We start from the raw sequence: 25,777 nt of genomic DNA on the forward strand, positions 1-25,777 counted from the left end.
CGTGGTTTCACTTAGCGCTATTTCGCTATAGCGCTCATTTAAAATTCATACCTGATTTCACTTAGTGCTGAGCCAGTTTCGTTATAGCGCTCAGCAAAGCAGTGGCGGCGCAGTGAGAAATGGTGAGTGGCAGCGAGTGGGCAGGCGGGAATGAGCGCTGGTGCTGCAGGGCCAGGGCAGCAGGAGCGGGGGGCCCGAGATGGAGAGAAGCAGCGGTGGCAAGCAGCAGCAACTGAGGGGGCAGCTTCTCACCACTGCCACCTCTACCCACCCCTCTGCCTGCCTGCCGGCAGCTCCAGCCCTACTTGCCAACATACACCCCGCACTCCTGCCACGTCGCCCTGGGCCCCCACCAGCCCTGGCTCCAGGCACTGGCGGACTTGCCGCAAAGCAAGTGGCGATAACCAATTATGTCTATTTATATTCATTCCTATGGAGAAATGGGTTTCGCTTAGCGTGGCTCCGCTTAACGCTCATTTTTTCCGGAACCAATTAAAAGCGTTAAGCGGGGGTTGCCTGTATTTGGAAACAAAAGTTTGAACGGTCAAATGCTCAACTTTATTGAAATCAGCACAGCTATGGCAATTTCAACACGGTTTAGGCTATTATCCATCAGCTGAGAATTTCACCATAGGAAATCCTCTAACTGTTTGTGGTTTGGATTCACCTCTTTATAGGAGACCTTTTCCCAATCATTTTCTACTTACTCAAGTAATGGGAACATTTCTGTTTGTGACTGGATTTAAACCTTTCCCTACGATAAATGCAAACCAACCACACCTGTGAAAGAATCAAGTACTACTTTCTTGGGAAAAAAAAAAAGTGAATGGAACCAGGTTAGGTTTCACTGTTGGAAGACAAAAGAAATGCAAAAGAAAAGGTCACCAACATGATGTGAATTTAGATTAAGATAAAAAGGTAAATTTCTAAATTTTTGCTGAAAGACCCAAGTATAAAAATAGTATTATGTTTATGGTAGTGTAAGAGAAACGTTGCAGCTATGCTGGTCCAGAAATTATGCAACAGGCAAGGATTTCTTACAGTGATATATTTATTTGGACCAACAAGTGCAGTTAGGATAAAAGTTAAACCAGCTTCTGAATGCAAGACGTTCTTTGTCTCTGATCACAAAAGCAGTATTACATGGTCTTTGATCACACGGACCTGAACCTCTTGCATCAAAATCTTGTCTAACTTTATCCCAACTACACCGTTGGTCCAATACAAGATATCACCCTAACAAATCCTTGCTTCTCATTGTGGCAGATGGCTTGGTGCTCCTACCTCTTTAAAAGCAGGCAGGCTCTGGTGAAAATAGCCTTCAGGTGGGGCCATGGCTGACTGTGGAGTCATATGACCCTGGAGGAGGGCTCAGCTGGGAGAGGATATAAGCTGGTAGTAAGGCCTGGAGGCTGGTACGGGAATATTGCCCAGCAGGAGGGCTGCAGCTGTGGAACAACAACTTGGAGAATAAAGCCAGCAATCTGGAGGCTTGGGGAGAAACAGATTTCTAGGGACCCGGGGAGGGGTCCAGAGCCCAGATTGAGGGCCTGAGAGTGTGGGATGAGAGTGGGTCCAGGAGCCTATTGAGGCGCTGAGACGGTAGGACCAGAGAAGGGACTAAGTGGGAGGTAACATTAGCAAGTGATGATACCTGTGGGGCATGGGGCATGGTGTAGGGATGGATTGGAGACATGCAATTAGCCCATAAGGCAATGACTGAAGACACCTGGCAGTCATGAGAGAGCAATTTAGGAAGCCCTGGAGCAGCTTCCTTCATTACAAAGATAAAATGCATCAAGGCATGGTGGGTGAAAGGAGGGGTGATTGCCCACAGACAGCGAGGGCTAAAGGGACTCCAGGGGCTTTGTGGCCACCCCTAGAGAGGCACCCTGCTACACCTATATTATGTTCATGTGACATTACTATGACAGGATGCTAGAACCGCCACCAAGGAGGAGTACTCTGCTTTGGTCCAGACCTGCAGGGAGCAAACCAGGAAAGCCAAGGCTGCGACTGAACTCCAGCTAGCTACAAATATCAAGGACAATAAAAAGTCCTTTTTTAGATACGTGGGGAGCTGGAGGAAAAGCAAATGCAACATTGGACCCCTGCTAAACCAGATGGGGCAACTGACGCCAAGGAAAAAGCGAACTTGCTAAATGGGTACTTTGCATCTGTCTTTCACCAGTCCCATGGGACGGCCCTGCCCACTGTGGGTCAGGGAGGCCCAGGTGAGGGAGATTCCTTGCCCTCCATTGAAGCTGACCTCATGAAGGATCACCTCAACAGGCTGGACACCTTCAAGTCAGCCGGCCCCAACAAGTTACACCCCAGGGTACTTAAGGAGCTGGCAAGCATCATAGCCCAGCCCCTGGCATGGATCTTCGAGAGCTGTTGGCGCTCTGGTGAAGTGCCCGATGACTGGAAGAAGGCCAATGTGGTGCCGATCTTCAAGAAAGGGAGGAAAGTGGATCCGGCAAACTACAGGCCCATCAGCCTGACCTCTATCCCGGGGAAGGTCTTAGAAAAGATTATGAAAGACACCATCCTCAACAGACGAGCTGACGGCAATATCCTGAGGGATACCCAGCATGGGTTTGTTGCGGGTAGGTCTTGCTTGACCAATCTCATTTCCTTTTACAACAAAGGGGACTTATCACCTGGACAAGGGAGAAGAGATCAACGTTGTATATCATCTCGACTTTAAAAAAAAGCCTTCGATTTGGTATCCCACAATCAGCTCTTGGCTAAACTGGCCAACTGCAGCCTCGACCTCACCACGATCTGCTGGCTGGGGAATTGGCTCCACGGTAGGACCCAGAGGGTGGTGGTTGACAGGAGCCAATCGTCTTGGTGCGCTGTGACCAGTGGGGTCCCTCAAGGCTCTGTCCTAGGGCCTTTACTGTTTAACATCATTAATGATGTGGACACTGGTGTCAGAAGCCACACCAGAAGACAGGCAGGTGATCCAGGCGGATCTTGACAGGCTCAGAAAATGGGCAGACGAGACCCTGATGGTGTTTAACACTGTAAAATGCAAGGGTCTCCACCTTGGGAGGCAAAACCTGCAGCATCCTTATAGGCTTGGCAGTGCTACGCTAGCTAGCACTATGGACAAGAGGGACTTGGGGTCACGATTGACCACAAGATGAACATGAGCCTGCAATGTGATGCTGCGGCTAGTAAAGTGAGCAAAACGCTGGCTTGCATCCATAGAGGCTCCTCAAGCAAATCCCAGGACGCCATTCTCCCCCTGTACTCGGCCTTGGTGAGGCCGCAGCTGGAGTACTGCGTCCAGTTTTGGGCTCAATTCAAAAAGGATATGGAGTAGCTTGAGATAGTCCAGAGAAGAACCACGCGCATGATCAGAGGTCAGGAAAACAGACCTTACGACGACAGGCTGAGAGCCATGGGGCTCTTTAGCCTGGAAAAGCGCAGGCTCAGGGGTGATCTGGTGGCCATGTATAAGTTTATCAGGGGTGACCACCAGGATTTGGGGGAACCTCTGTTCACCAGAGCGCCCCAAGGGATGAAGAGGTTGAACGGTCACAAACTCTGCTGTGACCGATTCAGGCTGGACATAAGAAAGAATTTCTTCACTTTGAGCCCCCAAAGTCTGGAACAGCGTGGCGCAAGGGACGGTTCAAGCACCCACTTTGAACACCTTCAAGACACATTTGGATGCTTATCTTGCTGGGATCCTGTGACCCCAGCTGACTTCCTGCCCCTGGGGCAGGGGGCTGGACTCGATGATCCTCCAGGGTCCCTTCCAGCCCTAATGTCTGTGAAATCTATGAAACCCTGTGCAGATCTGCAGAGCTAGTTTGCCGACTCACCGCAACTTCCAGAGCTGGTGATTATTAGTTCTTCAGTCTTATGTTTCTTTTTGAAAGAGAACTTAGAGCAGCAACAGCCAAGTTTAGGCCAAGGGCTATGCACATAATGCAACAAACCCAAGGAAAGAGGTAAATTTGGACAATAGCCGAGATACATTCACTAAAGAAGTGATGTGTAAACATCCCTTATGTACAAGTCTCTTGAACAAAGGAGTTTCAACAGCTGAACAAGTTTGCATTGCTATACATACTCACCCTGCTCCTGGCCTTGATGCGCTTGTACACAAAATCGGGGAACGGTTTCCTGGGGATGTATCTTCCAGACCCCTCAGTTACATGGAGGTTCCCATCCTCCAGCACAATCTTCCCCTGGCTGATAACCACCAGCGGAGACCCACGGCACTCCATGCCTTCAAAGATGTTGTACTCCAGAGCCTAGAGCAACAACAAACAAAAGATAAATCAGGCCAATGTGTTAGTCCCACCACAAGCTGTTACTTTGGAGGCCATGGCCAAGAAAAATCCCATAAGGTGTATGCTGAATTTTTTCAGTCAACTGTCCATGATGACTCCTGAATGTAGGAGTTTAGGTGAGGAACATAGGCAAGCCTCAGTGTTTTCTTCTAATACACATGCAGTGTTGTATAACATCAATCCCTGCTTTTACAATTAAGCTATACTCTTAATTCCTTAAGCCGTTTTCATTCGTGCCTCTTATTGAGGAAAGTGTCCCTGTACGCATTATAAATCTTCATTCACCCTTGTCGCCCATCCTTCCCAATTTCCCCAGGATAAAAGTCTTATCCAACCTACCAGACTTCCTGACGTCCCCCAGCTTAACTGGATATTGTTAACTAGGGTACCAGTGTCAGAGGAGCTTTAGGGCTCAAGTAAATAATAAACGCTTGGTAAATCATTCCCATTGAACTGCTCCCGAACACATTCTTTTATCCCCAAATTCTGACAGATATCGTGCAACTGAGAATCATGTTTAGAGGAGCCAAGTGGTACAGCCTGCTGTGCTTCGTCATCTCCGAATACTGTAGGCACAATTACTATCTTAATTCTAACAATTCCCAGCTGAGATCAGGGCCTCACTGAGCCAGTCACAGCACGTACACCTAGTGAGCGAGGGTCCCTGCCCAGGGGGAGTTCTGGGAACCCACTGCTAATTATAGAGAATCAGAGTTTGGAGTGAAAAGAACAAAAAAGTCCGTTTTGCATCAAGGCTTGGGTTGATAGGTCAGGACCAAGGACAATCCTGGCGTCACTTTACAGAACTGCTCATCCCCAAAAAACAGGATTGGACATATTGGTCTATGAAACAAACAACAAAAGAGTTTGAAAAGCAATGCTGCCATGAAGCTGTTACAGCGGTTAAGAACAGTCCCTCTCCTGGCCACCTCTGGGAGACGCACCAACTTGAACCAGGGCTTTTCTGCAGAACTCATGTCACGACCTGTTCTTTTGAGACGCTCCATCCAAGAGGCTTTCACTGCAGCTGTACAATGAGTTAGAAGGGTGGTTTAACTGAAAGTATTTGGGGTCTGATATGAAGAGGGTTGTGGTGGCAGAGAAGTCGGCTTGATTAAATGCACCAGGATCGGGGAAGTTCCACGAACAGCAGAGTTTGCTTCTCTAGCGTCTGACGTTTCCTTGCCACAGTGGCATGGTGATGGGAACTCCTGGGAAATGTACGTGCACCGCTCTCGTATTTAAAAATGCAGCAGAAGAATTTGGTGCCTCTAGTTCAGCAACTACAGTGTCTCCTCCAGAGTTTCAAAAGGGCTTTGGTTTTATCTGGAATTGAATGTGAATGCCTTGATTAAGGCAGCTGCTAGTTCTCTGAAGCACCATTTTGCTGGGAAGGCACAATAACTAACGGATGCTGTTGAGAACACGTCCTCACCCCAGAACACTTGCGAGCGCACATGAAGGCACAAGAGGTACGCGAGATGAAACAGAGGGGGAGGAGGAAGATAAGGTCCATGTCCTGTGCACAGAAGTCAGAGTTCACCCTTGCATTTTGCTTAATTTGTATAGCACCTAGCACAATGGGGGCCCACTCCATGACTGGGAACCTTCTACATCTTATTTCTTCCCCTCTACTCTGAAAACTCTTCTCTGGATGCTTGCTTGCCTGAAAAGGAAAAACTGACTGTATAGGAATTATTAGCCTTTGCTGCTTCAACTGAAAGTACCCCTTTCCTTTCTGGATGGGTTTATAACATAGTGACTGAGCTGGGCTATATTACCAATCCCATTTCAGCTCGTACACACTCTTTTATGAAGGGTCTCTCCTACACATCATAGCACAATGAAGGGCACAGTTACTAGATCAGGCACAAAGCTAGGACACAGGGAAAATGAAGCAAATATCTAAAAAAAAAAAAAATTCCTTTGTTCCTGTGCCCAAGGATCCATGTGTGCAGGGACATTTTGCTTTTTCAGCACTGGAGTGAATGAAACCATTCATGGAAAAAAAGCAAAACAAAACAAGGAGCTTTTTCCAAGGAAATATGCCCTAGGGTTTTAGCCAGCAGCTAAACAAGTTGTAAACAGACCCACACAGTGGCTGTTTTCTCTCCTTAGTGCTGTGAGGTCATGGGGAACTTGGACCAGTCTCTCCCAGTGACCATGCTGTATTCCCAGTGACAGTTTTGTATATAAGGGAGTTCTGTATTCTCCATTAGGACAGCAGGTACCCACTTACACAAAACTGCTGGAGCATGTGATACAGGGGCTGGACTCTACTGGTTGCAACAGAGCTACAGTCTCAGACGGTATCCATCGGTGTAGCCACATCAGCTATCAGAAGGCTAGTGGTGGAGATCCAGGCTACTGAATAAGGCTAGGGGGATTGCTCCCTATCATCTACTCTACTCACCCTGACCTCAAAATACTAGCAGCTGACCCTGCAAACAATCCTGACCCATAGTAGCACACAACTCCCAGGCAGGCTCTCGCCAAGACTATGTATGGCAGTACTTACACCTGCGTGCAGAACAGCCTGCCAGAGCACAGGTCTGCATCAGAGTCCTGTGTATGCACTGAAAGAGGATCAATTTTGTACAGAGAGTGCCTGAGAGACTAGGCAGGAAACAAGGCCAGGATGGTCACCATGCCTAGTTCTCAGACACAGAACTGAGTGCCGAGAGCCACTGGCAGAAGAGCCAGTGGGGCTTAGCCGCAGAAGGTACTTACTATGTTATGAGTCTTCGCAGAGATCGTCTTGACACTGTCAGGGTCCCAGATAACTAAGTCAGCATCAGAACCCACTGCAATGCGCCCCTTCCGAGGATACAGGTTGAAAATCTTAGCTGCATTTGTGCTGGTCACAGCCACAAACTGGTTCTCATCCATCTTACCAGTCACCTGGTGAAGGAGCAAAGGAGCCAGCAGGTTAGCAGAATGCAAGCAACCACAAAAAAGCAAATGGCTCGTGACAACCCACCGACAGCAGATACCGAATGCTCCTTTTGGAGGAGAGAGAGGCCCACGTATGGAAAAGGGGGTCAGGACTGAACAAAGAAGTGGTGCCAAGAAGTCAAGCGCAGCAACTCCAGGACTGCTCTATCGGACACCACTCCTGGTTCAGCCCACCCTCTGGGAACTGTCGAGGTGGGCAGTTCGTCCCGAGACAGAAGTAAAACAACATACACTAGCCCTTCTTTTTAGCAAAAGGAAAAAGGATGTAAACCACATGGATGGGATCCAGCTTCCTCAGTGCACGTGCGAGCACAAATCTGAGTCCTCCCTGTGACGTACCACAGCCTTATCCCAGATGATGGACATTCTTTCTTCAGTCCCGTTGGTCCCTTCAGGGATCAGGGTAAAGTTATCCTTTCCAACAGCTTTCTGGGCAGTGTTGAAGGTGCAGTGGGCACTACCAGTTACTTGAAGGTCTCCACTGAAATCCAGAGATGGGTGACAATTACTTTGGATATTTTGTTTTCATTGCAAATTTATAATTCAAGTCAATAGTGGGAGCCAAGAGCCTGAGATCGAGTGTAACAGAGACGCTGAAGCACCTAACTTTGTAAAATGGTAGCAGTAGCAGGTTGTTATCCTCAGTGACCAAGTGACATGCTTAAATTGGGTGTTATAGGAACATGCAGCCTCTTGTACTCACCAAGACAGCAGCGAGTTGAGAAAGTCAGGAGTGGTTGGGTCAGGACTCAGTGGGGGGGAAGTGACAAAGGCTGCTGCCTTGGCCCAGTTCTTACTCCAGTAATGAGATCCATCCGTCCCCAGGCTGGCTGTGATGGGTTCGCCATATACCACAGTGCCTATAGGAGAGGAAGACATCAGCCGGAAAACTAAGCACCACAGTGGCCTTATAGCAACTTGAATGTCTGACTGTTTCAGGGCACACATCCTTCTACATAGAAGATGGCAAGAAGATATAATTTCCCTGTGGGAAGGTTCCCATCACTGCCTATGTGGATAAAAGGATAAGGGGTCAGATATTCTAGGTATGTGAGGGAGTGTTGAAGAACAAGGATTTAGTCTGGCAAAGAAAGGACTGAGGGTGGATTTCACAACAGGCTTCAAATAAAGATGGTGACTGATTGTTTACAGTGGGTAAGACAAGCAGTAACGGGCTTACATGGCAACGAGGGAAATGTAGGTTGGGGGTTAGGAAGACCTTTCTAACTAGGAGGGGGGTTCATTTCTGAAACAGGTTCCCTGGAGAGGGGGTAGCATTTCTATTGCTCAAAGTGTAGATCAGAAAACATCTGTCTGGATTGGTTTGGAGGATGATCCTGCCTTGAGCAAGGGACAAGATTAAGTGACCTCCTAGGTTCCCTTCCAGCCCTACTTTTCTCTGATCCTATGATTCTGCTGCAGGGTTTCTTGTCCTTTCCTCTGAAGCTTGCAGTAATGGCTACTGTTAGAGACAAAACACTACAGCAGATAAACTCCTGGCTTAAATCACTTTGACAATGGCTATATTCCTTCCTGTGGAAATCTGATGTCGTAAAAAAAAAACCACGACATGTACCGGTAGCACTGAGGCCCCGAATGATACTGGCGCTAGGCTCTGTACATACAGAGAACTCCTAACCCGGGAAAGGCTGCAGTCTAATAGAAAGTCCAACCAAGGGGGGGAGAAATGATGAACCCTCTGCCCCATTTCATGGATTATGATTTTGTCAAAGTCATACAATAAGTCTGTGGGAAAACCAGGGAATAAAAAAAATAATCAGATCTCCTGACTCAGCCCAATGCTCAACCACAAAACTATGTTCCTTCCTTCTTCTATTAGTTTTTAACCACATTAAGGGACATGCCACGGTTCCTTACAGGGGTGGAATGCGCCATGAGCATCTGCAAGCAAAGCAGATGCAAGAGCAACTTCAAAAGCCCCAACAGCTGCAAGGATCCCCAGACTAAAGAACTCTCCCCTGAGACCGAGATAAAACACTCACCAGCACAGAAGCTGAGCACTGGCCCTCATGACATCCCTACTTGTGTTTAAATGGGGCAAGTACTGCACTGTGGACACTCAGACACAAGGAACTCTGACTAGCCTAAAAAGAGTGGGAACGGTCATTGAAAAGATCGCTTTCCTACAGCAAGAGAGCCTGGAAGGCGACCACACGTCCAAGGACGGACCGTACAGTCCTCCTCTTCCACGAGATTGCTGGAAGAGTTTCTAATGGGATTCTCCAGCAAAGGAAGAACTAGTCACATGTTCCCACCGCAAACAGGATTATGACATTAGAAAAAGGCTGCTTATTAACAAGAAGCTTGTTTATAGCCCACACATTGATAGACTTGTTCTGCAGGAAGCAGCACCTTGCCCCACGGGACTGCCAAGGACAGTGTCTGCAGGGAGCATCTGCCATGCAAATACCACCATCAATGAAATGCTCTCTTTTTCATTTAGCCATCAATTATCTTGTGTTCCTTGGTTTGGATGTTCTTCTGCTATGCTCTTTTGGGTCCTCGAAGGGCTTGGGGGTACAGGACATGACTCTGCCCACATTAGCCACTGATGGTACACAAGTGCCATCTGCCCTAGAGTTGTACATAACTCCATCAGGTAGCTACAGTGAGGAAAATGCATGGATTAAAGAGTTAGTAATAGCCACACAACTTTCCACAGGTCGCTTGACATCTGGCCCAGTCCAGTGGTGACTAAAATAATGTTCAAGGATAAATTGGCGTTTCCGGTTCCCACCATAAAACCCACCACTGCTACTGGCTCCTCCTGTGGTGGCCTTGCTAGAGACGAGCCAAAGGAAGAAGGATGCTGATGCTTTCATAGCTAGGGCACCTGCAGAGGGCCCAAGAGTTGGAGGTTCAATTCTTGCCTTGATCGCAAGCTCCCTGTGTGACCTTGGGTAACTCCCTTAAATCTCTCTCTTGCAATTCCCATCTTTGAATTAGGAATACTTGCCCAGTTCAGCAGGCTGTTGCAAGGGTGAAGGGATTGTTGGTGGAGGTGATACAGCCTTCCCATCCATGATTTTACTGATATGAGTCAGTATCAATCAGCATTTTAATAAATAATCTCATTTCCAGGTGATCTCTCTCGGTACTAAGCAGGGCCCTATAGAGGAAGATATGCCCTGACACCACCTGCACCAGCCCTGCTCTGTCAGTCCTTTACAGTCCATCAGTCCCTCCCACCAGCTCCGAATCCACTTCCTGGAGGCTAAACATGCATGCGCTAGGGTCAGCATATCTTGAATGCATGCACCAAAACCAGCATGCACCCAGAGCAACTAGCTCTTGCCACTGAAAACCCAGATGGAAACTGATGTCATTTGTTTATCTGTCCTGATTTATTTAGGCAGAACTCAAATTGAGTCCAACCTTTGTAGGCAAGAGAGTCAGGCACCCCCTTGCTTTCCTGCCTGCCCTTAGATGCTTTAAAACAGAAGTTAACAACATTTTGGGAGCGGAAAATGAGGAGGAAATACAAGCTCTGTGCTCTGTAACCATGATTTCACCAAAGCCAGAAAGCAGCAGCAGGGCATGTGGTATACAGGAAGAGCTCATGCTCTGCCAGAGAGCAGCACAGCGCGTTTCTCCCTGAGCCATAAGCCTAACAGGGCTACACAACACAGTAAGGCAATGCCAGGGCAGCAATTCAGAGTAGAAGCGGCAGGAAGGTGAGGACCTTTCCTCTGCTGCAGCTGCCCCTAGCATGCAGGAACCACTGCTGGGGAGAGAAGGGAGTTTGGAGGGAAGTTGCAAAGAAAGATTGAGCTGGAAGGAAGACTGAGGAAGAAAGGGGACTTAATAACTGTGCATGGGAGGGATTTTACTGAGGGCATCCAGAGGCTAGAGGGTTACGGGATGAATGTTATAAGAGGACATCTGGCCTGAGGGTCAGGAACACGTCCTGGCAGAGGATGGAATATTCTCCCATGGGAATTCAGACACAGCCAACTGTTTGGGACCTTTAACACCCAGACTGGACAGAAACACTAGAAATGCCTCTTGCAGTGAATGATCCCATGTTGGCAGGGAGACGGCTGGATGATCTCACAGGACTTTTCCATTGCTAATGGCCATGAATAACTTACCCTTTTTCCTGGCCTGAGCAATAACATCTGCGGCGCTTTTGCTCATCACCTTGGTAATGTAGAGGGGGCAGTTGGTTTGGTTGGCAATGGTGATTGCCCGATTCACAGCCTCAGCCTCCACCTAAAAAACAAAGTCAGCCTGTTCAGGAAAGCCTGTTCATGTATCCAGTTCTTCTGACCCACCCCGTTAACACCTTTGCTTTCACGAGCACATTGGGGACACATGACTTGAGAAGACCGGGTGGCCTTTACACGACTTCCATGCCTCCCCACCCTCCTACCATACTCCGTCTGCTGGGGCTCAAGCCCTGCACAGGGCGAATCCTCCCCAACTTCTATGAGGGGCTTACAGCCTTTATGCCACTCCAGCACATTTAACAGGGGTTGAGGGGAACAAGAATGAGGATTTTTCCATGCCAAGACAGCTCACGTACCTACCAGTATCATCATTACTTGAGTGCTGGGAGCATGCTCACACAGCACAGAAATGGCCCCTGTCTCCAGCAGGGAAACATCTACCACTAAGTTCTTCTTTTCAGCCTCTCAGATTACCCGAGGCCCCCGAGAGGAGCAAGTCCCCCCCATACATCTTCCATCAGTTGTGAAATGCTGCACCTTGCATGAAGAAAATTTCTACTCGAGACTGCCGGGCTGTGCACCCTGAAGCAGGAGATGTGCTTTCCTTGATCACATCTAACCATGCATTTTAAACTGGTTTATTGATCCAATCATTGGCTATCACCCTCGTGCAGAGAACCAGCACGGTATCTATATGCACCACTAACATTCACCCATATTGCTCCTAGCCATTACGAGTCAGCACATTCCTATAACACACAAAAAGTAACTGAGCGTCGACTCAGCAAAACCATCCATGTCACGGAGGGGAGATGCAGACCAAACTGGCTACATCTCGCTTGCCCCCCCACCCTGCAGTATCCAAGGGGGGAGCAGTCACAGTGCACAGCTGCACAGACCCGCACCCTTATTGCCCATGTAAGTAGAGGCCCTTGTAAAGTCAGGAGAGCAACTGAATAAGCTGCTTTAAAAACCTGGCCCTAATAGTAATCCAGCCATGGTACATGACCTTCACAGATGCTTGGTAGCCTTAATGAAGAATTTGTTCAACCCAGCCCTCAAATCTAAAAATAACACAATAGTAATAATATTACCTCACTTTCTGGGCCTGATCCTCCATTCCTTGCATTCCTAAGTCCTGACTCTCAACTGAAGTCACACTAGGACAGCTCTGGAGACATGCCATGAAGAATGAGGGCCCCAACATCCCAGGTCTAAAAGCACAACTCTCTCCTAATAAGTGTGAACCTACTAAGAGACTCAAGCTGCTACCCCAGCCTTCCTGACTTCACCTGTGTGCATACATGAAATCCAGGTAGGAGCTCTAGGTTTCCTAAGGGCTGCACAGTTGCATCTCGCAGCTCCAGGTGAAGTAGCTATGTCGGCACGTGGGCTCATTGCCTTTATACAAAGAGGGAAAGAAACACACAGTTCAGCTGCCTGATCTCTCCACAGCAATAAGCTGACTGCAGCTCCTGCTGACACGAGTGGGTTTTGTATCTGCACAACAGTGCTGAAATGCCAGTCCTCTGGTTTGTGCAAACCTAAAGGCAACAAGTCATTTGGGGCATGCCTGTACAATGCCCCCCCTAACCCTAGAGCCACCGCCAACAAAATAACCCCAGGCACGCATCCCCACTTACATGGGCCATGGACTAGCAGTCAGGCTAAGGAACTCCAATCAGCTACCTCCAGGTTGCTAAAAGGAAGGCAGCTGTGATTTTTAAAAAACAGCCTGGGTTCTGGCACAGAAAGGGTTAAAATGCCACTCCAGTGCTGGTGACTAACTCTGCCCTAGGAAAGGGCTATGAGAGCTGCCAGCTCTCTTCTAAAATAAATAAATAAATAAAAAATGACATTTTAAGCCCAGGCTGGCCCACCCAAATGGAAAAGGCAATAAGAATGTTTTTCCTACAGTTTTCTCTGTGCTAAGAGCAGCACTTGAAGCTGGTGGCAAGAGCCAAAGGACACAAAAAAAAAAAATCCTCTTCCTAGTTATAAAGGACAGAAAAAATGGATGCTGTTCTCCTGCCAACCTGTACAGGCAATAGCAGGAGGTCAGCACCCACCCGCTCTGGCCCCCAACTCCATGGTCTCCGTCCACTGACTTCATCGAACGATAGGTACTACACTGACTTCATCGAACGATAGGTACTAAAACTATCGCTTACTTTCCCCAACTTGCATGCTCATCACCCTACACCAAGCAGAAGCTGGGAGAGGCCCGGTGAATGGCAGGTGGGCAGAGATGGTGCACCAGCAGCTCGTTAAGAGCATCAGGGTGGGAATCCCAGGACTGTATTACTGGATTTCCTGCCAGCGACTGAAGAACCTCAGCCTAACTTTGAACATCTGGCAAAATGGAAGAGCCAGGATTTAACTGTGGACAAGCCACCTGCAGAAAATAAATGAAGTTCTCATCTGCTCGACATCCAGCTCTCTCACCGACTCACTGGAGATCCCTAGTTGGGCAGTCTCTCTCTCTCCTTCAGTTGCCCCACCCATAAAATGGAGCCAATAGTCTTCATTCATCCTTGTCAGAGTGAGAAGGCGATTCTAGAGCTGATGGCCCTGCCCTTGCAAGATGCCAAGTGCTTCAGTCCCCGGTGCAGTCTGTGAGAATTGCAGCAGGTTTTAACCGCATTCAGAGAAGGAACGTTTATGTAACTGCTGCAAAACACTGGGAGGTAGACATAAAGCAACCAAACAAGGGGACAGCTCATGCAGAATTAAAGGCCCTTCGTCTCTGTAGGACAAACTTTTAAACAGCTGGATAGTCCTAGAGCATTTTAAGGCTTCACTCCTCTGAGGTACTGAGCACCCTCATCTTCCAAGGCACCCAACAGGAGCTAAGGGTAGTCAGGAGCGTGAACTGCAAGTGTCACAGATCCCCCCTCGCTGCCAACATCTGTTACTGTTCTCCTTAGGCAAGCAGAGAAATACATAAAGGAACAGAGGGGTGGGTGGGAAATCTGGATGCAAACGTTTGCCTACAACTTCCAGGAAACAAACAATCCCAACCTCCAGAGCCAACTTTAACAGGGAAAAAATGAGAGCATTCATGTTCCAGTTGAGCTGGGCATTGTTTCCCTCAATCCACAGCAACATTTACTCTGGAAGATTTATGTCCAACACTGAAATGTCTTTGGATGCTGCTTGACTGAGCGGAAGGGAAGAAAAATAAAGGGGGCGGCACATGTGAGAATGATCTCACCCACCAGACGTCCAGCAGGACCGCATATGGCAACATCAGCAAATCCTTAATACCTTGGAGGAACAATAACAACAACTTTAAACTTAATGGATGGACTTCCCAGAGCCAAACTTCCAAGGAATGACACCCAACCTGGAGATACCGAGAGCACATTACCAGTGGAAACTCACCAAATCCTGGGACTCTTAGGCTGGGATTTTCAAAGGACTCCGAGAAAGCTAGATGCCCAACTCCTGCTGAATTTGGGTACTTAACCCCAGAGCACTTAAGCCCAGGAAGCTCCAGTGATGAAGGCCTAGGGACTTTTGAGACTTCGAGTCATTTCCCTGCTCTGCCACATGCCTCATGTGATCTTGGAAAAGTTACTTAGCTGTTCTGGGCCACCCTTCCTCAGTATAGAAACCAATTGGAAAAATGCTCCGAGCAATCAATTGCACAAATATGAGTTGGGGATGATGACTGGCTGCAAAAGAGCCAAGTGTATACTGAGCTGTATTAATAGAAGTACTGCCTTCATGTCAAGGGAAGTGATTCATCTACTCTAGCCAACACTGAAGGGGTCTCATCAGGAGCACTGCGCCCACTTTTGAATTCTGCACTTAAAGATGTAAAAAAATTGGAAAGAGTCCAGCAGAGCGCAAATAAACTGGAGGCTTAGAAAACTTGATTTACAAAGAAAGGTTGGAACATCTGGGATTATTTCATCCAGAGATGAAAAGACTGAAGGGGGCATTTGATAACAGTCTTCAAATAGCTGAAGGGTGGTTACACAGAAGATGGTGACAGACTATTACCTTTAGCTGCAGGGGATGGGACAAGGAGTAATGGTCTTAAACTGCAACAAGGGAAATTCAAGCTGTGTAACAGGAAAAAAAAAAAACTTTCTAACTCAATCTCACTGGAAGTTTAAGAGAAGGCTGAAGACACTTGACTGGGATGGTTTAGTCAGGAATGAACCCACCTTGACTAGGGGGCTGGACTAGGTCAGTGTTTCTCAACCAATGGGTCGCAAGAATATTTGAAAGGTTGAGCAAGTCCCAGAAAAATGCATGAAAGGGACTTCTCGGGATGACTGGAGGCAGGAGGCGCGTGTGCGTCTGCACGTGCAGACACATGGGGCCAGCATACAGTGAGGCCGGGGCATGGAAGTGGCCCCAGCTGCTAGATGCAGGTAAGTGTATGGGGAGCAGGGGTTGGAGGTCCAGGGGACTGTCTGGAGGGAGAGTGGGGGCAACACTCACCGCTCGCACACTGGCTCAAGTGGGATGGGGGCAGTGGGACCGCGGGTCAGGCATCAGCAGGACCAGTAGGGTGTGGGTCAGGACAAGCCATTGATCTTGGCAAATGGGTCCTGGTAGGAAAATGGTTGAGAACCACTGGACTAGGTGACTTGTGAGGCCCTTTCCAGCCCTACTTTCCTACGAACGCCAAGACTGGTGTGCAGGTTCCCTTACAAGCTACCGTGACAATTCAAAGGCCTCATTGCCAGAGCGGTGAACACCCAGAGGTCCCACTGGCTTGAGTGCTCATGGTGGGCTCTGCTAATGAGGCTTCAAGGCCTTGAATCTCTGGGCCATCCAAAACAAGCAGGTGCTTTTGAAGCTGTGGACCATACTTTTTCTATTTCCTAGTTTTCAAAGCTGCAAGACACAGCTGCTACTACTACTTTTAAGGATCTTCATCCTGAGATCTTTGGATGGGGTGAGCTGGGAAGACAGTTTTGTCATAATCTATTATTTATAGTCAGGGGGCATACTGAACTGACAACTGCTCCCAACAGTAAATGCCCATGACCCCTTGCGTTTGGGAAAGCCGGTGTCTCTTACAGCATAAGAAGCAAATGTATTTTGGCCACACGAAGCCAGGCATGAGGCTCTTACTGGCACAATGCAAAACATGACTGGAGAAATCAATAAAAACAGGAAGAGTTTCTCACCTCCTCAGGTCTGCTCAATACGTGCCCTTCAGGGCCTGTGATCCCCAGTTCCAGAATCCTCTGCTGCTCCTAAGACAAAAAAAAAAAAGCAAGAAAGCTTAAAACAATATCAACTCTGATTCTAGGGGCTACAGGTATTTGGAAAAAGCAGATACAAGACATCTGTGCTTGCTAAAGATCGCTAGGTCCTTTCCCCAAGAGTATTAGAGCTGGCACCCTACATACTCTTAGCTCTGCACAACCTTCCTGTTTCCATCACAGGTGATCACATAAACCTGTCACTTGATTTTTTCTTCACCCCTCAGGTTTCGCTCTGAGTTTGGGGCTTGAAAGTGATTAAACGATGAGGCTGCATGCTGAAAGCCTCTGAAACTTCAGGCTCTGTCTGGCTTGGCTGCGCTGTGTACAAGAAATGACAAAGGTCAGAGACAGGCCCCAATATATTATGGTTTTAACACTTCTACTGCAAGTCTGGCTAAAAGTCAACCAGGCATAATAAGCCCCTTTGTTCTAGGTGCTGTACAGACTTAATGTCTCTTTGCTACCTCTGCTAACTGGATATGTGATATCATTACATACTTCATTATATTACCGAGTTACATCTCAGCTTTGTACACGGCACGGACTGTGCTGACTGATACAGAACCTTTATAGGCTTTAGTAATTTCATGCAGCGAGTCTGAAGAGAGGGATTTGTAATTTAAACACCAGCAGCTAATATTCTGCAGAACAAAGGGATGAGATACCTCAGCAATGATGTCACCGTTCTCAGCATGGACTTGAGCAATGGCACCAATATCACGGATTACACTCAGGACCTCATATATCTAGAAGTAAAAAAAAAGGAAGAGACATTTTGTTACATGCCTTGCTGTTCTTACATTGCACTCTAGTGGTCTTGTAGCTATTCCTACTAGTTTGAAGCATCCTGCAAAACAGAGACATGGAAAATGACTGAGGTAGAAAGACCTTCAGGTGTCAGCTTCGTAGCGGCACTAGAATATACTAGAATGCAACACACAGGATCAATTTGGGGTCAAATGCCTGGCCTCCTTGGTAAAGAGCTTTGAGAGACACAGGTGGGAAGTACTTTTTATTATAAAGACCTGGCTATTGTCCTATTACGATGCAGAGAACAACCCTGACAATCTGGCAACAGGCATCTCAGGCTGAGAAATCTGCAAGTGAGGAACCCAAGGCAGTGGTCACTTATTTTGACCACATAGTAAATACAGATAGCTTCTTACTTGATTTCAAGTGACATCTACACCCTCCACCCTCTCCTTTTCAGAAGAAAAAGCCTTCCCTAACCTGTACAGCTCCGTAATGAAACCTGCCCAATAATTGATGCGTGTCAGGAGAAACTGTATGGGAAATTTCTACCGGTCCCAGTGATTTCAGTGGTAAAACCATAAAGTGCTTTTTCAACTAAAAACCATACAAAATAAAAACCTGCAGCTCCTTGCACTGAGTTTTAAGTTCTAGTGTACCCCATGCAGCACATACCAAGGCTGTGGATGAGGACATCTGCACCGCTAACTTCAATAGTTTTTGTACGCAGGTGTGTAAATTATTCCAAGGCCCAGAGTGAACAGATGAGTTCCTATTCTGTGATAACTATTCATGCTGTGCCCCACTACAGATTCTGGCCACTAGATAGCCAGGGAGCAGATAACAGCCTGTTTCCATTGAGCAAATGGCAAACCTGGGATGGAAGCAGACAGATGACACATCCCAGCGTCAAATTACACTGGTATAAGTTACTACTGATTTTCCTGAAGTAACTGTACACTGGTCTTAAAGACATTACCCTGTCTACCCACTCCTTATTTATGGTGGTGTGAACCCTGGCAGAGCTAGTGTAAATGTTAACCACTTATGCTCTTAGATCCAAAGGTTAATGGTTCAGTCCCTCTGATTACACTACTGGGGTGGTATTACACATGCAGAGACCACAGATTAATGAAGGTTCAGGCCAGAGGGGATCATTAGATCATGAAGCTTAACTTGCTACACAGCAAACAGGCCATTAATTATAACCTCTGTATCGAGCCCAGGAACTTGTGCCTAGCCAAAATATACTTTGTGATGACTGAAGTGTAACATGTGAACATCAAGTTTTCCTACCTGCGAGTCAGTGAGCTGAAAGCGATCTTTGAAGGCCATGTAAACCAAGAAGGAGTTCACACCTAGTAGGAACAAAACAAAAGACATTAGCTGACTGCTGAACACCCACAGGAAAATACAAAGCACAGTTCAAAACACTTGGCAGTGAGAAGAAATGGTAGATAAAAAAAAATTAATAAATTGCACTTTGTTGCCAACTACACATACACTTAAACAGATTGCAACGTGAAGCCAGCATCATCTTAACCATGTGGCATTTATTAACTCAGCTGATGAAAATGATGGAGCCTGCAGTGTAGGAGAGGGGACAGCTAACCCCTTAGGGCTCCACTTCACATTGAAAAGGAATAAATCTTTGCATTCAGCTCAGTGGGAGGCTGACCAAAAAAACCCAACAACTCCCTCAAGCGGCTGAGGCCTGGCTGCCTGCGAGAAGGCTGGGAAATACCTAACTGAATGCAAGTCCTCCTATAAAAGCACAGTGCAAACCAAGACGGGGAGAGTCCAGCGGGCCTCCCCTTCCCTGCATTTTCTAGCACACCGGATGGTAAAAATCCTAAACCACCTCATGTGGGAAAACCAGCCTCAGGCTTTAAAGGGTTTTCTGGGTTTTTTGTTTTGTTTTGTTACCACAAACAGGATGGAAAACTTTCCGAGCCTGGGGATGAAACATCAAGGAAATGAGAGATGGGAAAAAACGATGAGGTCATCTTGCTTGCTCCCCACCTTCACATGCCAACACAGGATTGATGCTCCCGTAGCCCGTTCTTCACTCACAGGAGTTGAACTCTGGGGACTTCCTGGCTGACTGCCCCTGCATAACTCACCATAGGAGTGAGTTTACACTGCATGAGGCCAGTAGGTCTTGTCCTGACCAACATGGGAAGCAGCAGCAGCCCACAGCAACCAGGGACAAGACCACCGTACTCCTCTCTTATCCCCCAAGCAGAGTCTCTAGTGCTTACCTGCTGAGATGTAGAACAGCACCGCTGGTTTCCCACTCCTGCCTTTTACAATACGCTCGCTTCAAGTTGTCCCCTACAAGCCTGCCTCCTGACATCCCATGTGCAAACTGAAACCAGGCACCGTTCTGAATTCTGATCCACCATTACTTTACCCCAAGCACATTTATTTTAAAGGTACAATAAAATCATTGGCAACAGGCAGGTTTTAAAAAAAAAAAATGGGGGTTGTCTCCCCACTCCCTTGACGGTGTTATTTTTTCTTTAATTCTCCCGAACTTACCATGGTCTTTCACGAGGGCTTCCATCTCCTCCTGAACACCTTTATGCCACTCTGTGATATCCACGTGGAGGGAGTAGTCACAGCAGGACTTGCTATCCGCCCATTCTCGCCACTGGTCAAACGCGGTGAGCAGGCTGGACCCTGGCTCTGGAATTACGTGATCAACTGAAAAGCAAGCAAATAAGCGTATGTAGTAGTAAGTGCGTGTGACAAGAGGGCTCCAAGAGCCATCCGAGGTGCAGATCACACTTGCCACTGGCTGCTGAGAGACAAACTTCTTGTCCCGTTCCAGAGCAAATGCAAGCCTGAAGACACTACATTTTCCCACTCTACAATTTGATTCCAAGCAAAAGCAGGAGGAAAGAGCTGAATGACTACAGATGGCTTCACTGCCATATTACAGGGATGAGCCAAACAATTCCTAGTTCAAAGCCCATGCAGGGAAGTCAAACAGCTACAGAGAACTGCATAAACAGTGCTTCCCTATTACCTATCAGGCTGAGGAATGAACAATGACATGGGTAATAACCCCTGAAGCATCTCTCAGTCACTTTCAATAACCAAACTGAGCAATTTATGGAAATGGGAGACTCCTCCCTAGCTTGCTCCCACGGCCATATGGCTGAGGGCAAGTGAAACTCAGAGGCATCCAAACCCCAAGCCTCTGGGCTTGGGCCTGCATGTAGGATGCCCGCCAAAGGATTTTGAAGCATCTGAAGCCCCAGGCAGGGGTGGAGGATGCTTGCCAGTAGCAGGGCCACATGTGGTTTTGAATGACTCATGAATTTGGAATGGTTTTGGCCAGTTTGACTTAGGATATGAAAAAAAATTTCCTTAAAAATAAAAAACAGAACATCCCTGTGCCCCCTGAGAAACTGGGGAAGGTACCCAGTAAGTTCCAAATATCTCTTTATCACATGCTGTACTAGCCAGTAGCTCCAACAGTGAGTCAGGAGATTGGGCTAAGCATTATACAAGCAGGGAGAACAAGTTCCTAGGATATTTGCTGAGCATGTGCAGTGACAGGACTCAGTCTGAATGCCTCTCTGTAGATACTATCCTGTGCAATCCCCTCAGGCAACCAGGTCCACAACTAGTACAGTCTTTATAAACCAGAAGCCCAGGATCACAATTATGAACTACATGTGCTAATGAGAAGCAGCCTGGAGTAGAAGGCAGGAGATCTTGGAGTCTATTCCTAGATCTACCTGTGGCAAGGCCTCTCTTCTGTATGCTTCGTTTTTAATTCCACATCCCAACAACTCTGGATTGGGATCACAATGCAGGACGCCAAAAGAAAGTAAGGAAAGTACACAGCATCTCGGGGCTGCACTGAGCTAACCTAGAGTGTGAGGAGGGAATGGAAGCAGGTGGGGGGAGGACTTGGCTGATTTTACTTCAGGCCAAGCGGGAAAAAAAAGAAACCTGCTCAGTTACCAGCTGAGAAATCAGAGCATTTTATTTTTAACATTATTGTTCAGGATCGGGACTGCAATCAGTTCAGCAATAAGCTTTAAATCAGGGTTAAGTGGAAAAGCTGAGATAAAAAACAGCATCCTCTGGCTCTGTTAGCTTTTGCTGGATCACAAAACTCTGATGCTTCCCCCAAGGCGGCCAAGGAAGCCTGGATTTACATGTGGGGAGGTTATCAAGCCACTGCAAAGACACCATCACTTCTAAATGACTTATTAGCTGCAGTCATCTGAATATACAACAGTGTCCTCAAACTATCTGAGGAGCAGATGCTCCAAGAGGGAAAAAGAGGACTGTAATAAAGCAACCATTCTTATTGCACAAATTAAAAGCCTAGGCGGTCTCCTCTGCTCCTGGGGTATGTGACTAACTGAAGAGTGTTTTGGTTAAAGGAGCTGTGCTGCAGCCGAATGCATGGAGCAGGCCTACGAGGAGTGGGATGCAAGGCCTCCCTTGGTCAGAGAGACCCCTTCGTGGTCTAGGTGGTCACTGGACACCAGCCCCTCATCCTTATATATCTGCAGGAGCCCTACAAAAAGGTCCAGGCAGCCCTGGCTCCCAGGCTGGTCGCCAGGGCCAACCTGGATTTGTGGTCGAGCTCCTGGAGCCCTTTCTTTCTGCATCACGAGCAGAATCGCAGCTTAGATCAGCAGTGGCCACGCACTGCCGGACCATCAGCTACTTCAAACGCCGAGGGGACAAGAGCCAGACCCAAGGCAGGGAAAGGAGAAGAGGTGTAGGGGCAGGATTAGGATCCAATAGGAGAATGAGGGGCCTGGAGGCCTGTGGGGAGGGTAAGGGAGAAACCAGGAATGGCAAGGGAAGAAGACTAGAAGCCGTGGTGGTGAGCAGGACTGATTGCCGGGGGGTGAATAAGAGGACTGGGAATCAGTAGGCCAGGGAGACTGGGGAAGGAAGAGGACTGGCAGGAGCTGGACAAAGTCAGGCTGAGAAAACGAACCAGGGAGATGGAAGACTTAGAAAGATGCTAAAAAGAGACTGTACAGGTGGCCTAGCAGACAAGTGGCCAAGAAAAATAAACTATGACTCTGTAAGGACCAGAAACCACAGGGAAGGCATGCCTGGGCATGGCCAAAGAGCCTCACTGGATAAGGAGCTGAAAAAGGCATAACTGGAACTGAGTGGGCACTGTACCATGCTACTAAAGTGTGGTTAGAGAGAAAGTGTGTATTAAAGCCTTTCAGGTGAGAGTGGGACAGCAGAAACCTTGAGTACATCTTTTACAAAGAAACACAGAGGACTTTGTTCACCCAGATCACAGACGGTAGCAATAAACCACAAACCCCTGTATCAGATTTCAGGGCTTTACCTGTCCTTCCTCTGACCCCAAGCTGTAATTAGGCAGAGGAATCTCCTTTTTAGGTGCACAGGTTTGAAAACGCAGGCCAAGAGTCCTTCTGCACCTCAGGTCTGCCCACTAATATAAAGGGCACCAATAACGGATCACACACTATGAAGCGAGAAGGCTGGGCTGCTGCACATCCAGATGAAATGCTGCATGCAAGTGCAAAGCATTAGTGACAGTACACACCAGGAAATGCTGCTCAGGGCACCAAGGGGTTAACACCATGCAGCTCCAGATTGCAGCACAAAGCCCCCAGGAATGACTCCAGGGTCCAAAATCACAACTTTTATCACCATCTTATTTCATGTGCTGCCCAAGTATGAGTAATAGTAGTGGGGGTGGGGGTGGGGGAGAGGAGGAGCACTATCTGATCTCTGGCAAAGTCCAACCACAGCTGGTAATAATAAGGATAAGAAAGCGGAGGTAGCAGCGCACATGTAAGAGAAAGTCTACTCCAGGGATTAGGAACATCTTGCAAGGAAGCAGAGCTGCTGACACATCATATGGCACTTCCCTCTAATTCTGTGCCAGTGCATGGTTACTCCAACTCGTGGTACTGGCTCACTCAAACCTAGGAACAGCCGTCAATCGATTGTCACCATAAAAATAATATAACACTATTAAAAAGTCACCTCAGCAGTTCTTTGCAGCCAAAAGATGTTCACCTCTGTGCTGATTTTGATTGTGCCGAAGGACAACCCCGTGACAGAGCCCCATTGTGCTGAGCTCTGTACAAACCAGACAGCAGATGCTCCAAGGCACTTGCAACGCAAGATGACCACACAGCCCACAGCAGGAGACGCTGGACCATGTACTGTAGCATGCAGAGACTCTGATAGCGGGTACATTAGAAACACAGGACAGATGTAGGTTAGGCAGCACTTCCAGACCAGACACGTTCACAACCAGCACTGTACTATATTGGGCATTACGATCTGGCTCCAGTGACAGATGAACATTGATCAGACAGACCCTTTGGCTTTTAATTTGTTACTTTTTAGTGCAGTGCATAATTAGCTTGTGGAACTTATTACCACAGGAGGCTGTATGGGGGCAGATAGTAGAGCCAGGTTTAAGGGGGGACTGGACAGATTAATGGGGGAATAGATCCATTAATAGCTATTAAACACAACAGTCGGTGATGTCAGAAACAGGATACTGGGCAAGATGGATCGGTCTCACCCAGTGCGGTACTGCTTACGTTCTTATATATTCTCCAGTTCGGTTCTCAATTAAATATTGTGTTGGCTGAAACAACAAGGGAATAAATCATGGCCCAAACTGCGACCTAGGACAAAACCAAAACATCCAGCGAACTCCTCAAAAGGGCAGGACAAGACCAGATGGGGCCTAGGCCTGGTTTTGCACTGATGAACTACTCTGATTAAGGATGCGTTTTTACTAACTTAGTTAAAACAGTATCACCCTACCACAGACTCTGATACCATTATAAAGGGTATACTGCCCTCATGGCATCTTCACGTCAGTGCAAATAATAACATTAGAGTGGTTCACATCAGTATATTTAAAACAGCATAATCTTTGTGTCTAGGCAAGACCTATGAAGAGGCAATGGTATTTTCCCGGTGTCGTTCACATGCAGATGAAATCTTGGTATTTCAGCCCAACTCTCCCTTATTTCAGCCCGAGAAGAGCTTTAGAAACACCCAAAATAAACCTGAAGCATTAGCCTAGAGCTACTCCAGATTCAAATGCTACTTCAACTGTCCCATGTCCAGCCACAGCAAGGAAGGACCAGCATGTTTTATGCTTTGGGAAGACGGCAAGATAAAAGCAGGGTGTACGTGGTCCGCTCTCAGACCCCAAAACTGAAAAGGGTCCTTAGAGCAGTGATGCTTTTAGGACTCAAGGCAGTCCTCATTAGACTTGAGGCATCCCTTGGAAAATGCCAGCTCTTAGTTCTCATTTGTTTTTTTGACTACAGAAAAAATAGTGGAGGAATTTTTCCAACATAAAATCTCACTAAGACCACAGCAGATCCAAATATTTTTCACACTGTGGATTCCTATTTGAAATCTCTGGGTTCATCTTGTGAATCATGTTTGCCGTGGCACCCTGGTTGAGAATCACTGTCTCAGAGGTTTCCTTCAACTTGTTAAGGCAACAATAAAAGCCCCATATAAACAGTGTGTAGAGCCACCAAAATCGCTTCAGTAGCAGTTAGCCATCGTAGTTAAATAAGACTGGCTCCTTCACCTTGAAATTAAGGACCAGGTAGCATACCTCGAATAAAGAGCTGCTCTTGCTACTTGTGGTATATAAGCCCCACTTCTACTACTGCTGATGGGAGGTGTGCCCATACTCAAAAAAGGAGATTACTTTGAGGCATCAATGGAGCCAGAAGGAACAAAGGCTCTCTCTTTCATATTGCTCCACTTGAGACGTTTCGAGACATTTATGAAAACCGGCCTGCCTTCTTTCCCACAGCCCGAGCTTCCTCTGATGACCTTTGGGCATCATCTGCTCAAGGACCTCAGATGATTCAAGGTCTGCTGACTCAGTAGGACATTAAGAAATCCAGCCGTGGGGCTCACCCCAGAGGCTTCCCACGTGAAAAGCAGTGTCCCATCTCGATCCCACTGGCCAATCTGTCTCCGGGGAGCCCTGCTGTTCGTGCTGTTTTTAGTTTCTCTCCTTTGTTTTGGAAGCAAGGACTGTTCAGCTCCTGAAGCAGCCTGCGGTGCAGCGACTTCACATACATTCAAGAGAAACTCAACAGATGCCATTACTAGCACTACTTTGCATTCATTTGCTGCTGTGATTTTTCTCTGCATCCACACCCAGCTGTTTTCCTCTTGGCATCTATTTATGCTGCACAAGTGCACAAACTTGAATTTTTTTTTAAGAGGAGACTGTCAATGCAGTCCGAGTGCAACTTTTTTTTTTTTTTTTTAAAGAATGGATGGTGATAAAACCATAAACACCCCAAGATAAAAG

General features: G+C 47.4%; 1 protein-coding gene across 1 annotated transcript in view; it reads right to left on the reverse strand.

Moving 5' to 3' along the window:
• Positions 1-25,777, reverse strand: part of DPYSL2 (dihydropyrimidinase like 2) — a 55,455-nt gene that overhangs the window by 7,698 nt on the left and 21,980 nt on the right. Inside the window, exons 4-12 of the mRNA XM_019503980.1 lie at positions 19,981-20,145; positions 18,736-18,797; positions 17,355-17,435; positions 16,609-16,677; positions 11,381-11,501; positions 7,972-8,128; positions 7,608-7,749; positions 7,044-7,214; positions 4,095-4,274 (exon numbers count right to left, since the gene is read on the reverse strand). Coding sequence (XP_019359525.1) covers positions 4,095-4,274; positions 7,044-7,214; positions 7,608-7,749; positions 7,972-8,128; positions 11,381-11,501; positions 16,609-16,677; positions 17,355-17,435; positions 18,736-18,797; positions 19,981-20,145 — 1,148 coding nt within the window. The remainder of the gene's footprint in view (positions 1-4,094; positions 4,275-7,043; positions 7,215-7,607; positions 7,750-7,971; positions 8,129-11,380; positions 11,502-16,608; positions 16,678-17,354; positions 17,436-18,735; positions 18,798-19,980; positions 20,146-25,777) is intronic.

Source organism: Gavialis gangeticus, unplaced genomic scaffold, assembly GCF_001723915.1.
Source record: "Gavialis gangeticus isolate Ggan-Ray unplaced genomic scaffold, GavGan_comp1, whole genome shotgun sequence".
Taxonomy (NCBI): Eukaryota; Metazoa; Chordata; order Crocodylia; family Gavialidae; genus Gavialis; species Gavialis gangeticus.